The 18,644-nt window shown below is 37.0% G+C and overlaps 1 protein-coding gene across 3 annotated transcripts in view; it reads left to right on the forward strand.

The window, feature by feature from the left end:
* SCFD1 (sec1 family domain containing 1) overlaps positions 1–18,644 on the forward strand; it is a 111,966-nt gene that overhangs the window by 4,353 nt on the left and 88,969 nt on the right. For 2 of the 3 annotated variants that reach the window (XM_042235293.2, XM_027957224.3), the window contains exons 2-6: positions 5,954–6,024; positions 7,930–8,018; positions 11,166–11,256; positions 15,698–15,820; positions 17,420–17,507. In XM_042235293.2, the coding sequence (XP_042091227.1) occupies positions 5,954–6,024; positions 7,930–8,018; positions 11,166–11,256; positions 15,698–15,820; positions 17,420–17,507 (462 nt within the window). The remainder of the gene's footprint in view (positions 1–5,953; positions 6,025–7,929; positions 8,019–11,165; positions 11,257–15,697; positions 15,821–17,419; positions 17,508–18,644) is intronic. The other variant, XM_027957225.3, reaches the window with a different exon arrangement.

Here is an 18,644-nt window from a genome sequence, read left to right on the forward strand (position 1 = left end):
CACTTCCTCATTTCCTTTGGGGTTTTCCTCAGATGTTGCTTCTCAGGAGGCCTCTCCTGACTAAACTACACCACAACCATCTCTTCTACCTGTCGTCTCTATTTTTCTCCATAGCATTTATCGTAATCTCACGTTTTACTTGCTATCTTTCTCCCCCCAACTAGAATGAAAGCTGCTTAATGAGAAGTAGTTTTGACTGAATGTTTTGTTTAGTGCCAACAGCTGGAGCAATGTCTGGCAGATGGTAAACACTCACTAAACATTCGTTGAGTGAATAGTAAGTGTAGTTGAATGTATAGTGAATGAAGAATGCATTCCAGGTAAGGATGAAACTGTGTTAGCTAAGTCTAGGACTGCAGATAGTATGTTTGGTCATTTCAGTTAAAAGCAGTGAGTTTAAGCCTTTAGAGAATTACTCTAATGAAAGTAAAATTGTTACTATTTAGTCGCTGAGGTGTGTCTGACTCTTCTGTGACCCCCACATACTGTAGTCCACCAGGCTCCTCTGTCCATGGGATTTCCCAGGCAAGAATACTGGAATGGGTTGCCATTTCCTCCTCCAGGGAATCTTCACAACTCAGGGATCAAACCTACATTTCCTGCATTGGTAGGCAGATTCTTTGCCACCAGGGAAACCCAAAATACATTTTTATATATATTGAGCATAGACCATTTACTTTATTAACAAATCCATGGTGTCAGAAGTTAGCCAAGGCTTACAGTTGGGGAAATTCACCAAGATGGAGGTGAGAAGGCAAATGTGGAAATATCTGCTGACTAGGGCTTCTTTCCATTAGTGAAGCCTTCTGGAGAACACCATGCACCTGGAACTCATGGAACCCAGGCTGTGAATCTTCCTAGTGGTCCTCTGTTAAAGTGAAATATTATAACACCTGTGAGCTTCTGAAGTATGTCCAAATTATTGGCAATGTGTATTATTGTCTGGATATTAGGTACAAGCATTTTACCAAAAAATCATCTCTGTATCTCTGTACATATAAATATATTTATCATTGAAGTGCAGTCTCCTCTATTATTTTACCTGCCTCCAGAAATAAGCATTTAGTAGAAGTTTTTCTAGTGAGTGAAGATGGTGTAAATTGATACCCAGGTGATTTGAGTATTATAAACTCCTCTGGTAGGTGTTTATGTTGTAGATTATTCTGTATTAATAAAACCTGATTCAAATGCTTTTAAAAAATCAGGTAGATTTTAGGGTTCCCAGTCATTTAAAAAATTAATAAGCTACCCTCCCTTGAATATTTGGCAATCTCAGTTTCTTATGAAAGTATTCTTGTTGTTGTTCAGTTGCTAAGCCATGTCCTGACTCTTTGCAACCCCGTGGACTGCAGCACACCAGACTCCTGGCCTTCACTATCCCCAGAGTTTGCTCAAGCTCATGTCCGTTGAGTCAGTGGTGCTGTCCAACCACCTCAGTCTTTCCCAGCATCAGGGTCTTTTCCAGTTAGTCGGTTCTTCGCATCAGGTGGCCAAAGTATTGGAACTTCAGCATCAGTTCTTCCAGTGAATATTCAGGGTGGATTTCCTTTAGGATGGACTGGTTTCATCTCCTTGCAGTCCAAGGGACTCTGAAGAGTCTTCTCCAGGACCACAATTCGAAAGCATCAGTTCTTCATCACTCAGCCTTCTTTATGGTACAACTCTCATATCTGTACATGACTAGCGGAAAAACCATAGCCTTAACTAGATGGATCTTTGTCAGCAAAGGGATATCTCTGCTGTTTAATACACTATCTGCTGCTCCGGCTGCTAAGTCACTTCAGTTGTGTCCGACTCTGCGACCCCAAGACGGCAGCCCAGCAGGCTCCCCCGTCCCTGGGATTCTCCAGGCAAGAACACTGGAGTAGATTGCCATTTCCTTCTCCAGTGCATGAAGGTGAAAAGTGAAAGTGAAGTCTCTTAGTCATGTCCGACCCTTAGTAACCCCATGGACTGCAGCCTTTCAGGCTCCTCCATCCATGGGATTTTCCCAGGCAAGAGTACTGGAGTGTGGTGCCATTGCCTTCTCCGAATATGCTATCTAGGTTTGTCGTATCTTTCCTTCCAAGGAGCAAGCATCTTTGAATTTCGTGGCTGCAATGACCATCCTTAGTGATTTTGGAGCCCAAGAAAATCTGTCACTGCTTCCACTTTTTCCCCTTCTGTTTGCCAAGTGATGGGACTGGATACCATGATCTTAGTTTTTTGAATGTTGAGTTTTAAGCCAGCTTTTCCACTCTGCATCACCATCATCAAGAGGCTCTTTAGTTCCTCTTTGCTTTCTGCCATTAGTGTGGTGTCATCTGCTTATCTGAGGTTATTGATATTTCTCCTGGCAACCTTGATTCCAGCTTGAGCTTCATCTAGCCCAGCATTTCACATGATGTACTCTGCATATAAGTTAAATAAGCAGGGTAACAATATACAGCCTTGACGTAGTCCTTTCCCAGTTGGAACCAGTCCATTGTTCCATGTTCCTTTTTAGCTGTTGCTTTTTGACCTGCATACAGATTTTCAGGGCACTTCCATCTCTTTAAGAATTTTCTAAAGTTTGTTGTGATCCACACAGTCAAAGGCTTTAGCATAGTCCATGAAGCAGAAGTAATTGTTTTTCTGGAATTCTGCTTTTTCTGTGATCCAATGGATGTTGGCAATTTGATCTCTGGTTCCTCTGCCTTTTCCAAATCCAGCTTGTACATCTGAAAGTTCTCACTTCACATACTGTTGAAGCCTAGCTTGAAGGATTTTGAGCATGACCTTGCTAGCAGGTGAAATGTGCAATTGTGCGGTAGATTGAACATTCTTTGGCACTGGCATTCTTTGGGATTAGAATGAAAACTGACCTTTTCCAGTCCTGTGGCCACTGCTGAATTTTCCAAATTTGCTGACATATTGAGTGCAGCGCTTTGGTATCATCTTTCAGGATTTGAAATAGCTCAGTTGGAATTCCATCACCTCCACTAGCTTTGTTCATAGTAATGCTTCCTAAGGCCCACTTGACTTCACATTTCAAGATGTCTGGCTCTTGGTGAGTGACCACACCATCGTGGCTATCTGGGCCATGAAGATCTTTTTTGTGTAGTTCTTCTGTGTGTTCTTGCCATCTCTTCTGCTTCTTTAGGCCCTTACAGTTTGTCCTTTATTGTGCCCATCTTTGCATGAAATGTTCCCCCGATATCTTCAGTTTTCTTGAAGAGATTTAAGTTTTTCCCATTTTGTTGTTTTCCTCTACTTCTTTGCACTGTTCATTTAAGAAGGACTTCTTATCTCCTTGCTCTTCTCTGGAACTCTGCATTCAGTTGAGTGCATCTTTTTCTTTCTCCCCTGCCTTTTACCTCTCCTCTTTCTAAACTATTTCTAAGGCCTCCGCAGACAAGCACTTTGACTTCTTCCATTTCACTTTCTTGGGTATGGTTTTGGTCATTGTTTCCTATACAGTGTTACCAACCTCATTCCATAGTTCTTCAGGCACTCTATCAGATCAAATCCTTTAAATCTGTCACCTCACTCTATAATCATAAGGGATTTGATTTAGATCATACCTGAATGGCGGCCTGGTTTTCCTTACTTTCTTCAGTTTAAGCCTGAATTTTGCGTTAAGGTGCTCCTAATCTGAGCTACAGACAGCTCCAGGTCTTTCTTTTGCTTACAGTACAGAACTTCTGTTTGGCTGCAAAGAATATAATTCAGTCTGATTTTGGTATTGACATCTCGTGATGTCCATATGTAGAGTCGTCTCTTGGGTTGTTGGAAGAGGGTGTTTTCTGTGACCAATGTGTTCTCTTGACAAAACTTTTTGCCTTTGTCCTGCTTCGTTTTGTACTCCAAGGCCAAACTTGCCTGTTACTCCAGATATCTCTTGACTTCCTACTTTTGCATTCCAATCCCCTGTGATGAAAAGGGTATCTCTTTTTGATGTTATTTTTAGAAGATATTGTGGGTCTTCATAGAATCATTCTACTTCAGCTTCTTTGACCTTAGTGGTTAGGGCATAAACTTGGATTACTGTGATGTTGAATGGTTTGCCTTGGAAACGAACCGAGATCATTCTGTCGTTTTTTAGATTGCACCCAAGTAGTGCATTTTAAACTCTTTTGTTGAGGACTACTTAATGTCTTCTTAGGGATTCTTGGCTACAGTAGTAGATAAAATGGTCATCTGAATTAAATTTGCCCATTCCCATCCATTTTAGTTCACTAATTCCTAAGATGTCAGAGTTCACTGTTGTCATCTCCTGTTTGACCACATCCAATTTACCTTGATTGATGGACCTAATAATCCAGGTTCCTATGCAATATTGTTCTTTATAGCATCAGACTTTACTTTCACCACCAGATACGTCTACAACTAAGTGTCATTTCGGCTTTGACCCAGCCTCTTCACTCTTTTGTAGCTATTTCTCAGCTCTTCCCCAGTAGCATATTGGACACCTACCAACCTTGGGGACTCATCTTCTGGCATCATATCTTTTTGCCTTTTCATATTGTTCAGGGGGTTTTCACGGCAAGAATATTGGAGTGGTTTGCCATTGTCTCCTCCAGTGGACCACAATTTGGCAGAACTCTCCACATTAACTCATCTCTCTTGGGTAGCCCTGCATGGCATGGCTCATAGCTTCACAGAATTATGCAAGCCCCATCGCCACAACAAGGCTGTGATCCATGAAGGGGACATAAAGGTATAGCAAGATTTTTACTTTTCTTAGAAAACATTGCTGCTGCTGCTGCTAAGTCGCATCAATCGTGTCCGACTCTGTATGATCCCATAGATGGCAGCCCAACAGGCTCCTCTGTCCCTGGGATTCTCCAGGCAAGAACACTGGAGTGGGTCGCCGTTTCGTTCTCCAATGCATGAAAGTAAGAAGTGAAAGTGAAGTCGCTCAGTCGTGTCTGACTCTTTGCACTGTAGCCTACCGGGCTCCTCCATCCATGGGATTTTCCAGCAAGAGTACTGAGTCTGCTATAAATCATGAACAGAATGGCAATAAAAACCACAAAATGCTATAACATGTAGAGCATAACTTCTGTGATTATAGAATTGTATTTTTTAAATCAGGATTTATCAGTTACCTACCACATCTATAGGAAAGTCTCACTAGTGGATCTAACAGGATAAATTTGCCATAGAATGCACTCCAGGACAGCTAAAAACCAGAACTACTGTATGAAGGTTTTGAACCAATTACATATAGATGATTTTTGTTTCTCGCAATACTGATCTTTTTAAAAATGATGTATGTATGTATTTTTGACTCTACTGGGTCTCCATTGCTGCATGGACTTTTCTCCAGTTGCAGAGACTGAGAGTTGCTCTTCATTGCAGTGTGTGGGCTTCTCATTGTGGTGGCTCTTCTTATTACAGAGCCACGGACTCCTAGGGTGCATGAGCTTTAATACTTGGTGCACATGAGCTCAATAGTTGGCAATTCCCCAGGTCTCAAAAGCACAGCCTCAGGAGTTACGATGCATGAGCTTAGTTGCTCCGTGGTATATGGCATCTTCCTGGACCAAAGTTCAGACCCATGTCTCCTGGATTGGCAGGCAGATTCTTTACTGCTGAGCTACCAGGGAAGCCCATCAATACTGATCTTAATCTGTTCGTTTAGCCACACAATAAGCAGACAACAGCTATCTGTTGAGGCCACTGCAGGTTTGTGATTGACAGGATGTTTTTTACATCTATATAAAATATAGTGTGGTATCATCAGGAGACATGGAAAAAGCTTCCTGAACATTTTTCACATTTTCGTGTGGAAACAGATGCTTACCGCATGTTAGAAAATCTAGACACATGCCTTTTAGCTGTTGATCAAACTGTCTTACAAAGTCATTAGATAAATCTGTTTTTCCAGAGTGATTTGTGCATTTTGTTTTGAGGTAATAAGTAATAAATGTGGGAGGAAAGTGAAATCACAGACATTGGTAATATTTAATAAGACTGTTTTCATTTCCAGTGGCTTTGAAGCGTATGTTGAATTTTAATGTGCCTCATGTTAAAAATAGCACTGGAGAACCAGTTTGGAAGGTAAGAGATTTTTATTTTAGTGGAGATTCTTTCTCTCAGCCCTTATTGGTGGTGGTGGAGGATATTTCTTATAATACTAAGAGTAACACATTTTAGTTGTAATGCGTGAATATTTTGCTTTTATTTAACATGGCTTCTTAATGTAAATCTTTTTTTTTTAATTGAAGCATAGTTGATTTGCAATATTGTGTTAATCTCAGGGATACAGGAAAGTGATTTTATTATATACAGAGATTTCTTTCAAATTATTTTCCATTATAGATTATTACAAGATATTGAATGTAGTTCCCTGTGTTATATGGTAAATGCTTGTTGTGTATCTGTTTTATGTATACTATTAATAATTTGTATCTGTTAATTCCATCTTTTTCTTCAAAGAGATTATAATGCCGTTGATTTGGTTTAAACTTTATGAGATTATAGCCACTTTATACTTCTCTCTTTCTACGAATTAAGAGCAAATCAACTTGGTTACAGTTTGGAGTGTTTTGAAAACTTTTATGAGTCCCTGTAAGTCCTTTGGGTTAATGCTAATAAAGGTGATTAAAATCATCTGTATTGAATTTACAGTTTAAGCTTTAGTAGGGTCCCTCATTTTCCTCTTCCTTCCTGTTTATTTGCAGTCATCTTCCTGTTGCCCTTTGCATTACTTATTATCTCTAGTGCCTATATTGCTACTGCTACTGCTGCTGCTAAATCGCTTCAGTTGTGTCCACCTCTGTCCGACCCCATAGACAGCAGCCACCAGGCTCCCCTATCCCTGGGATTCTCCAGGCAAGAACACTGGAGTGGGTTCCCATTGCCTTCTCCAGTGCATGAAAGTGAAATGTGAAAGTCAAGTCGCTCAGTCGTGTCCGACTCTTAGCGACCCCATGGACTGCAGCCTACCAGGCTCCTCCTTCCATGGGATTTTCCAGGCAAGAGTACTGGAGTGGGTTGCCATTGCCTTCTCAGAGTGCCTATATTGAGCATATGAATTAAATAACTTGAGAATTTATGGGGTTCAGAATTGTGTCAAATTCTTTCCCTACCCATCACTTCTCTTATCACAAGATTAATAATATGGTATTGAGGTGTAAAGAAGAATTTGAATTCTGCAACATCCAACCTTTTGTAACTAGAGCAGGAGGATTTTCATAAATAGTCTTTGAACTTATTAAGCATTAGTTTTGAGAGTGACTGCTTTTTGAAGGTGAGAGTTGCGACTCTTTGTGACCCCATGGACAATACAGTCCATGGAATTCTCCAGACCAGAATACTGGAATGGTAGCCTTTCTCTTCTCCAGGGGATCTTCCCAACCCAGAGATCGAACCCAAGTCTCCCGCATTACATGCAGATTCTTTACCAGCTGAGCCACAAGGGAAGACTGATTTTTTACTTCTCTCTTTTAAGAAAGGATATATGTGAACTGGATAGGGGAGTGTATCTGAGTTTACTGTATGTTCAAAGTCCTTTATTATAGCTTAAGATATAATAAGCTATATCTTATTATAGTCTCTAGTATGTTATAGTCTCTAGTATGTTTTTTAACCTACAGAAAAGTATTTTATAAGAAGAATTTACATAATAATTTACCTTAACAAGAGTAATAACACTTCTAAAGAATGAATTACTAGGTAAGTAGACATTTTGGTAAATAATTGTGAAAAATATTAAATTGAGGTAAGTATAAGAATTCAGTATATTAAAATAAAATGTACTCAGACTTCCCTGGCGGTCCAGTGATTAAGACTCAGTGCTCCCACTGCAGGGGTCTCGGATTCAATCCCTGGTTGGGGAACTGACAGTCCAGTGTGGCAAAAATAAAACAAAATGTACTTCAACAGTATCTCAATATTGGGTTCTCTATTGGCTGTTCATTGATAATTATGTTTTAAAAACACGTGACTCTTGTTTTTAACTAGGTGCTCATTTATGACAGATTTGGCCAAGATATCATCTCCCCTTTGCTATCTGTGAAGGAGCTGAGAGACATGGGAATCACTCTGCATCTGTGAGTTTTAACATATTTCTAGAAATGGCATTTGTTTTCAAATACATTGTTAAAAAATATTAGCCACCCTGAAATCAAATTACTAGGGATGTTATTAAGAAAATAATGCTAGCTTATAGCACTTGTATATTGGAGAAGGAAATGGTAACCCACTCCAGTGTTCTTGCCTGGAGAATCCCAAGGGACAGGGGAGCCTGGTGGGCTGCCGCCTATGGGGTTGCACAGAGTTGGACACAGCTGAAGCGACTTAGCAGCAGCAGCAGCATAGCACTTGTATATAGAAAACAACATTTTTTCCTCTTATCTTCTCTTATTAAACCTTTTATTTCCAAAGGAAAAAATAATCCTCAGTCTGAGAATTTAAATTTTCTCTTTTGTGTCTTTTCCTACAGATTAGTTTGCTCTCTATGTAAAGGAACTGGTTGTCTGAAGGTCTCTTTCAGCTTTGAGATTTTTTCATTCTTTTAATTGAAATACTCTTTTTATAAGGACATTTCAATAATTGTGATTATTAATAGTAGCAGGAATATCGGCCTTGCTTGATGCTTGTATTTTCTCTCTCTAAATGGTCCCGTATTTATGTCGCATATAGGACTTACTTTAATGTTTGTAATCGTAGCTTTACCTGTTCCTCCTCCTCTTGGTCTGTATTGTCACATTATTTTAGGTAAAAAGAAATAGAAAACATATTTTTAATTTCAAAGAATCACCCCCAATTCCTAATTGGATTTACTTTCCTCCCTTTCAAAGATGAGCAATGTTTCAGTTGTAAAAATTTTTTGATGTCTGATGACAGGTAGAGCTTTCTGTTTATTATTCTTTGTAGTTACACTAATATTTAGCCTCACTATGTTATTTGGCTGTCAAAGTGGTCATATATGAAAGTAAAATAAGTACAGTTATCAAGTAAAACTATAGTTCATTTATTTCAGGGAGGAATAAGAAAAACACACTTTTTTAAAAGAGGAATATCTAAATTGGTACATCTTTAATTTGAAAAATTTAAGTAACTAGGAAATAATGACAGTCAATCTCCAAAGGAACTTTCTGTGTTGTCTTCTTAACCACTGAATTTATTTGATTATATCCCTTATGATACGACTGGTAAAGCAAATAAATTGTGTTATTTTGCATACTTAGCCTAATAGAACAGGCTTATATTCTTGAATAGCTACTAATACTTTTATGTACTGAAGGAGTCCAATTTTATGGCATTGTAACCTATTTGCATTTTGGTTTTTTAGGACATTATCAGTTTTCATTCTGTGATATTCTAATATGTTGAATTATAACATGCTCTTATTGGGAATGTGATTTAGATCTCCAATGAATAACATATCAGAATCTGGTTAAATTCTTAAATTCTTCAGTTTTATATTAAATATTTGTTGTAAATTAATAGGCTATTACAGTGATTCTAAAAAATCATTTTAGTTTTTAATATTTATGAAATTAGAGTCTCTCTTATTAACGCCATGGCATAGTTTAATGGGCACCATTTTTCTGTCTAATACATTGTAAAATTGATAGCATCTTAGGTTTGATGAAATATAATATTTGACAGATTTTTCCTTTCATTTTTATGTCAGACTTAAAATACACATCTCTTGTTGGTGACTTGTAATGCTTATGACCTGAACTGAAGTTAAGGTTTATGCCATCCTTGAAAATGATGGTGTGTTTTAAGCATTGGTTATTTTTGCTGCCTTACTGTTTTAGGCAGCAAATGAATTATTATTTTATTTTATTTTACAAATGAAAAGACAGAAGTTTGTAGAGTCTGAGTGATTGTCCCATTATTGTATAGGTAATTAATTGCAGAGTTATGGACAGATTGCTTGGCCACTTATGCTGGGCTGTTTGTCTACTGAACCATAGTAGCTCTGAAACAGTGACTAACAAAAGCGAAGCCTCAGCACTTTTAAGAGTAACAAGATATTCTGCCAGCTGAGAGTTGTGTGTTCTTGCTGCATACATGTTGCTACTGACATGAGAACATGAAAAGATTATTAATAAATAGCTACTCTGGTAAATTGCTATGCACCCTGTGTCTGACTGTTCTTCCTTTTTTTGCTGGAGAATGTTTCATCAGTTACTGTAAATAATCTGCAAATTGGTTTAAGCTGATTTGTAGAAAACAATAATTACAGGTTTCATTTCCAGATCACGAAAAGGTGGTTGTAACCTTTTAGATAGTTGGACAGTCATTGTAAGGTGACAGCAATCAGTGGCTGCCAGCACATTATAATCCTTTTGATGTTAGCAGCAGCCAGACATATGGAAAGGAGTTACTGACTGTGGACTCACTGGCAGCATGGGCCTCTTTCACTCTCTTCTTCATAGAAGGATGACTGAAATATTTGTATATAGAAAAGGATATATGTAGAAGATTGTATATGGGATATTGCTTACAGAAGGATGACTGGAATATTGTAGAAATAGAATATTTCTCTTTTTTCCTGATATAAAAACATGGTAAAATGAATAAAGACATTTTGTCATTCATTTGCTATTGGGATATTTGAATGACTATACTTCCTGAATTGTAAAAGAAAAAGCTATCAAGTTATACAGTCTGTGAGATGCTTAGCTGATCTCTTATGCATTCTCATGAAGCAATAAATAGAATGATATATATTGTCTTAAAGATTTAAGGAAGCATTCATATACCTTTCATTTAAAAAATGTATTTGATTGTATTTATAGCTAATTTTTTATCGCTTCTAAAGATTCTAAAGACAGTTCCAGCTTTCTGTTTTCCCTCTCTTAGAGAATAGCAGTTTCCTCCCACTTAACCTCCTCCCACCATATTTCTTTGAAAAATGGAAATAAAATTTATTTTGAATGTTCATTAGTTCTCATTCAGAGAGAATATTGGTAGAAGGGACTCTGACCGTAAGAGGTATTAGAAGTAAAGTGATTGGAGTAGAAGAAATTAAAACTGAGATTAGGATCTTACTAATAAATAATATTAACATTGATACAAGAAGAAAGATGGGTTAAATGATTAATTGTAGTAAGAGCTTTTAGAGTACGGGTCATGTCCTTGAACTGGTAAACTTCTAGTTTGAGAAGTACTGTTTTTACCTATCTTTTTAGATAAGTCACTAAGAAAAAAGTAAATTTTATATTCTTTACATCTTATAGGCTTTTGCACTCTGATCGAGATCCTATTCCAGATGTTCCCGCGGTGTACTTTGTAATGCCAACTGAAGAAAATATTGACAGAATGTGTCAGGTAACATGAGTTCTTATTTTCTTGATTCTTGAAGGTGGAAACTTTTTTTTTTCCTAGATGTCCATTGTGAAAAATCAGAAATTTCCTTACCCAATTTTCCACTTTGATTTCTGAGACTATCTTTGAATATTCTGTAGACTGAAAGATTTAAAATTTTTTGACTGATTAAGCACTATATTTATTGAAAATAACCCTTGCCTTAAAAAACAGAATACCTAACTATATTGGCTTTCATATAAGAATAGGAATATAATTCTAAGAATAGGAGGTCCGAGTTAGTACAGCAGCTCTGTTAGACAAAGATTCAGGCCTCTGGTATCTTTTTGACCTATCATCTTCAGTTTGTCATTTTCCGTTGTCTTGGTTGTTGCTTCACATACACAAGGTGGTAGCTGCAATTTTAGATATCACATCTATGTGATGTAGGCAAGAAGAAGGGATGGACTATGATAGCCCTGACTATTGATTTTAATCAAGAAAGCTTTCCCAGAAACTCCCAGAAGACTTTGGTTTATGTCTCATTGCATAGAATTAACATCAGGGGAGGTCACAGAAGTTAAGCTTTAGATGAGTGTATTGGCACCCCCAAATAAAATCTTTTTTCTTTTAGCAAAGGAAAAGGGGAAATAGATACTGGATAGGTACCTAATAGTGTCTGCAGTAAGTCACAGGCTCTTTACTTGCTGACTGTTGAATCAAATTTCTGTTTGTGAAGGTCACATATTTTGTGTCCTATATAGCTAATAATGCCCAGCTTTCTTTTTTTACCCTGCATAAACCTCGGTTATGCCAATTTTTGAAGAAGTACAGTTTATAAGTCCTTTCCTCTTTCCTTGTTTTAAAACAGCTTTATTGAAATATAATTCACATACCATACAATTAACCCTGTTTTGTTTTGTTTTTTAAAAAACAGTAAGACAGATTTTATTTGAGCCTCTGGCATTAGTGCAGAACTGAGCTCAACTCCAAATACAGCAAAGACAATCGGGGATTGATAGCCGATGGGCAGAATGAGGGGCTCTATGGATGGGAAATTACTAAGAGGAATAATCTATTATTGAACATTTTCATCACCTTAGCTATTACATCCCTAACCCCTGAACCCCCAACCCTAAGGTACTGTTTGTTTCTGTACATTTGTCCATTCTGCATATTATGAATAGAATCATGTATATTGTTTGTTGTATCTGCCTTCTTCCTCTTGGTGTAATGTTTTCAAGATTCATCTATACTGTAGTTGTATCAATACTTCTTTCCTTTTTATTGCTGAATAATATTCAATTGTTTGGATATACCAGATTTTAACCATTTATCATCTGGTTTGCTTCCACCTTGTGGCTCTTGTAAATAATGCTTCTGCAAACATTTGTGTACAAGTTTCTTGTAGACCTATGTTTTGATTTCTCTTGTGTCTGTGAGCACCTAGGAATGGAACTGCTGCATCAAGTGATAACACCGCGGTTAACCTTTTGAGGAATTGCCAGACTATTTTCCAAAGTGGCTGCATCACTTTTTATTCCATCCAGCAGTGTTTGAGGGTTCCAGTTTCTCCAGTCCCTTGCCAGCAATTTTTATTATTTGACAGTTGATTGTAGCCATTCTAGTGAGTGTAAAATGGTATCTCACTGTGGTTTTGATTTGCATTTCCCCGATGATTTATATTAAACATTTTTACATATGTTTATTGGCAGTTTATATCTTTGGAAAAATGTCTATTCATGGTCCTTATCCAGTTTTTAATTGGGTTATTTTTTTATTATTGAGTTGTTAAAGTACTTTATAGATTTTGAATTATTAGACCTTTATCAAGTATATTATTTGCAGGTATTTTCTCCCATCCTGTGGGTTTTCCTTTCACTTTCTTAGTATCCGGTGGAGCATTAAAAAGTTTTACTTTGGCTTTAAACTCATTTTAAGTTTATTTGTTCTTAAGTTGTTTGTCCTATGGTGTCATATTTAAGAAACAATTGCCAAGTCTCTGTTTTCTTTGAAGATTTTTATTATTTTGACTCTTGTATTTAAGTCTTTGATACTTCTTGAGTTAGTTTTTATATATACTATAAGATGGTTGTCCATCTTCATTCTTTTGCCTGTAATTACCCAGTTCTCCCAGCTTCCTTTTTGAAGAGATTATTCTTTCCCCAATGAACAGTCTTGGCAGCTTTGTCAGAAATTAATTAACAATAAATAAATTGATTTATTTCTGGACTCTTGGTTCTTTGTCATTGATCTCTGTGTCTGTCCTTATGCCAGTACCACACTGTCTTTAATTAGTCTTACTTTGTAGCAGGTTTTGAAATTGGGAAGTTGAGTCTTCCAACTTTGTTTTCAAGTTTGTTTTGGCTTTTCTGGGTTCTTTGAATTTTCACAGTAATTTTAGGATTAGCCTGTCAATTTCTATAAAGAAACCAGCCTGGATTCTGATAGGGATCTCATTGACTCTGTAGATCATTTGGAGAGTATTGCCTTCTTAACAGCATTAAATGTTCTGATCCATGAGCATGGGTATCTTTCCATTTACTTAGATCTTTTAATAATGCTTAGTAGTGTGCAGAATGTAAATGTTCCTTCTTTCTCTAAATTTATTCCTTTGTATTTTTTAATACTATTGTAAATGGAATTTTCTTTCTTTGGCTGTGTCGGGTCTTAGTTGAGGCATGCAGGATCTTCGTTGCATCATGGGGGTCTTTTGTTGCGATGCACAGACTCTCTAGTTGTGGCATGTGGGCTGCAGAGAACTCAGGCTTAGTTGCTCTGCAGCATGTGGGATCTTAGTTCCCCGACCAGGCATCGAACCCACATCCCCTGCATTGCAGGGTGGATTGTTAACTACTGGACCACCAGGAAGTCCTGGAATTGTTTTCTTAATTTCATTTTTAGGATTGCTCATTGCAAGTTTGTAGATACCCAGTTGACTTTTATGTATTGATCTTGTGTGCTGCTTTGTTATTCAACTTCTTTTGAAATGTCTCCATCATTCTTTGATCATTTCTTTACTTTCTGACATAATAAAATATACCAGTCTCATTTTACACTTCTCTGTCCCAGCCCAAAATCAACCATTTGTTGGTTGTTTTTTTGTGGAAAGTGGTATTTAGAAATTGGTGTTTGCCTGGAGAAGGAACTGGCAACCCAGTCCAGCATTCTTGCCTGAAAAAGTCCATGGACAGAGGAGCCTGGCGAGCTGCAGTCCATGGGGTTGCATGACTGAGCACATATGCGTGAGGGTGGAGGGAGATAGGTTGATAGCAATAAACTGATAGAGCTTTAAAAAAGAGAGAAACTGGTGTTTGAGCATTAGATACTCATCGCTGCTACGATGTCACAGTTCCTAGGCCCACTCAGTGGAAAGAGCTAAGAAATATATGTGTGTCTGTATTTAATGCTTTGTATCTTCCTACTTTCCTCTCTAGATAGATAGACAGACAGACAGCCTTCATAATTCAGTTCAGAAGTGCAGGATTCATTCTAGCTTTTCCTTTCTCCCTTTACAAATTGATCATTTCTGTCTCTCACAGCAAGAAACGTGGCTCCCAGTATCCTCAATATAATTACTTATTTATCCATTCTCTCAATTCTCAGTTTTAAACCAATCTCCCAGTCTTCATTGAAATGCTGCTCTGCTCAGCTACCTCCCACATACAGGCACCAGACTCTTAGCTTTTCATATTTCAGCATTTTCAAAAATCATATGTATCTTAAAATTGATGGTGTGTTTTAGAATTTTATTGGCAGTATTAATTCTTCCTTAGTGCTATGGAAAACAGTGGTGCCTGTTAAAATTGACAGTATATTAGATTTGAAACCATATACATATTTAACTGTGAGTTTAAGAAGTAAATTTGATTTCAGAACTGAATAACTATAAATGATGCTATTTTTGGATGATCATGAAGGAATACTTCTAGAATTGGTCATTAGAATGATAACATTTCTGTGTACAATCATGGCATACTAGAACAGTAGAAGGTAGTGTCTGCCACGTATAATAAGCATTTAAACTATGTAAGAAGGCAGGAATCCTGGAGTAGGTAGCCATTCCCTTTTCCAAGGAATATTCCCAACACAGGGATCCCGAACCCAGGTCTCCTGCATTACAAGCAGATTCTTTACCATCTGAGCCACCAGGCAAACCCTTTAAGAAGAACATAGATATGCTATATGAAAGCAGTTTTGTGCACTATTTTAATGAACAGGATTTTACTGATAATATAACTTTAATCATTAAAATATGTTTCAGTTTTATCTGGTAACCAAGTAACCAGCACCACTTTATAAATTTGTTTTCCTGGGATACTTTTTTTCTATCCTTTGTATAACCTGTCTTTTGAACATGTATATTATCCTCAGAAAGCTTGCTCTTATTGCATGTAAAAGATTTTTAATTTGTCATCATCCTTTATACTGTCCTGTAAGAATGAAATATTCATTGTATTCATAGGATCTTCGAAATCAACTCTATGAATCATATTATTTAAATTTTATTTCTGCTATTTCAAGAAGTAAACTGGAAGATATTGCAAATGCAGCATTAGCAGCTAGTGCGGTAACACAAGTAGCCAAGGTAAGATTTTGGTTGGCTGACGTTTTGCTAATGTAAATTTAAGTAATAATCTGAAACCTATAGATCAGCATAGGTGTCTCATTACAAAAGATCAGAGCAACCTAAGAAATAGACTCAAAATACTTCTCGAAAGAGTTTTGATAATGTAAATTATCTTCAACTTGAACTAGGCGAAATAAAGCAAACTAAAGGAACTTATTAATTGATTAATATGAAAGACAAAAATAAAAAGCTGAATCATTTTTTGGTTTAGTCTGGAATTTGTGTCATCTTTTTAGCTCAGCTTAGAAACAGTTTGACAGTTGTGTTGTCGTAAGTTAGACTGTTTTGACACTGTGTTATACATCATCAATGCGCTGCTGTTGTTGTTTAGGCACTAAGTTGTGTCTAACTCTTGGCAATGCCATGGATTGTTGTCCACGAGGCTCCTCTGTCTGTGGGATTGCCCAGGCGAGAATACTGGAGTGGGTTGCCATTTCCTTCTCCAGGAGATCTTCCTGACCCAGAGAATGACCCTGACCCAGAGAATGAACCTGTGTCTCCTGCATTGGCAGGCAGATTCTTTACCACTGAGCCGCACAATAGTCACCATACTATCTTCACATATTTTTTTAGTTAGGAGAGAGTATCCAAGGACGCTGAATTGCATATTATAAGAAAGAAAGAATTCACAACAGGCCAGCAATTCTATATCATAGTGATTTTTTGTCATGTTCAGCTCAATTATAAATAAATCTATATATTCTTGGTTGTACCCCTGGTTTTGTTTTGTTTGTTTTTGGTTGTAGCCCTGTTTTGCCCTTTTGTTTCTTGAATTTGAATTTGGACAAGGTATAGCTGAAAATTCTGCAAAGTGATGTAGGGCAAATAAAGGACTAAAGAACCATGCTTTTAATTCCCATTCTTTAACAGATTTTTCATTGTTAGATAGTCCACTACTACTTCTGATTAGTTCTTGAGGCTTATGTCTTATTAGTCTTTCTGTTCTAAAATTTATCGTTGCTGTTGCTGCTGCTAATTCACTTCAGTCGTGTCCAACTCTGTGCAGTCCCATACATGGCAGCCCACTAGGCTCCTCTGTCCCTGGGATTCTCCAGACAAGAATACTGGAGTGGGTTGCCATTTCCTTCTCCGAAAATTTATCGTTAGTGTTACATGAAATAACTGTATTTAACATATCTCAAATAGTTTTCTTAGTTTTTCTCCTGATTTGTACTTCTGTAAATATAGATCACAATGTAAAACCAGTTGCTATGACTTTCTTAGGAAGGTGTTATTAAAATGAATATAAAAGTTAAAATTGTTTCTCTTCAAAATTGATATCTATTCCTATCCCCACCACAATTTAAAAAAACTTTATATATTAAATTATTTCTGAAAATGCTACTGTCCCTGAAAATTTATTGCCTAGTCTTGTTTTAATTGTTTATTAATGTTAACTTCTCATTTTTGCCCAGTTAGGCAGTCTGCAAATGGTATGATTTTTAATTATTGAACATAATTATAATTTTTTAAATTTTACCATTGGTAGGTTAAATCAAACTAAATGTGTATTCAATATTATAAAATTGATTTGAAAACCTTTTCTTTTGTTTCTAGGTTTTTGATCAGTATCTCAATTTTATTACTTTGGAAGATGACATGTTTGTATTATGTAATCAAAATAAGGAGCTTGTTTCATATCGTGGTACGTAAAAATAAGAATATTGTAATTCATTAACAAAATGAACAGTGTACTGTAAAAGAAAAAAACAGTGAACATGTTTAGTGCACTCCAAAACCAGCTTTGTTTACAGCACATAAAGAAAACAAGTCTCAGACTGAATTCTGTCACATATAAACAACATTTACTTAATCTGTTCAGTAAAGCTCAATGAGGCACAAATTATCTGACATTTTAGGTACCCCACAGCAGCTTGCATGAATATTTTACTCATGGCAAGTAAGATAGTATTTTAGTAGTAGGATTCAGTTAATCTTTTAGTACTTTGATCTTTGAAAAAGAAAAAGTTTACTTTGCTTCTCTGTGCAATAGTTTCCAAGTCTGTAAAACAGGAATAATAATACTATCTACCTCAGAGTTTTTGTGGGAGTTAAATGCATTCTTGTATGTTAAATGCCTGGAAAAGTTACTGACATTATTGTAAGTACTCAGCAAAGGTTGGTTATGTTGTCAAGGTCAGACAACAACAGAGAGTCAGCAGCTACTAAAGTCCTATTATGGAATGATGTATAAGTACCATTTTCAAGTAGAGGTGGTTGTGCTATGCTGTGCATAGTAGCTCAGTCATGTCCGACTCTTTGCAACCCCATGGACTGAAGCCCGCCAGGCTCCTCTATCCATGGGAATTCTCTAGGCAAGAATTCTGGAGTGGGTTGCCATGCCCTCCTCCAGGGGATCTTCCCAACCCAGGGATCAAACCCAGGTCTCGCCCGCATTACAGGCAAATTCTTTACCATCTGAGCCACCAGGGAATCCCTGTTCATGCATTAGTAGGATTGAGTACTGGTATTTGATCAAATGCTATCTAATCCCCTCCGAAGTTTGTATTCCCAGTTTTGATAAACTGACCATTTCTTGGATGTAGATTAAAATTAACACATACACACACACACACACAACATCCATACCACGTTTTATTGTGTGTTGATTTTTTTTCCTTTGTAAAAACACTTACTGTGAGATCTACCCTCTTAACATTTTGTGAAGTATACAATACAGTATTGTTGACTTTGGTACAGTGTTGTATGGCAACTCTCTAGAACTTATTCATCTTGCTTTGTGCCCATTGATTAGTTGTGTCAAACATTTTAAGGACAGTTA

Source organism: Ovis aries, chromosome 18 (genome assembly GCF_016772045.2).
Source record: "Ovis aries strain OAR_USU_Benz2616 breed Rambouillet chromosome 18, ARS-UI_Ramb_v3.0, whole genome shotgun sequence".
Lineage (NCBI taxonomy): Eukaryota > Metazoa > Chordata > Mammalia > Artiodactyla > Bovidae > Ovis > Ovis aries.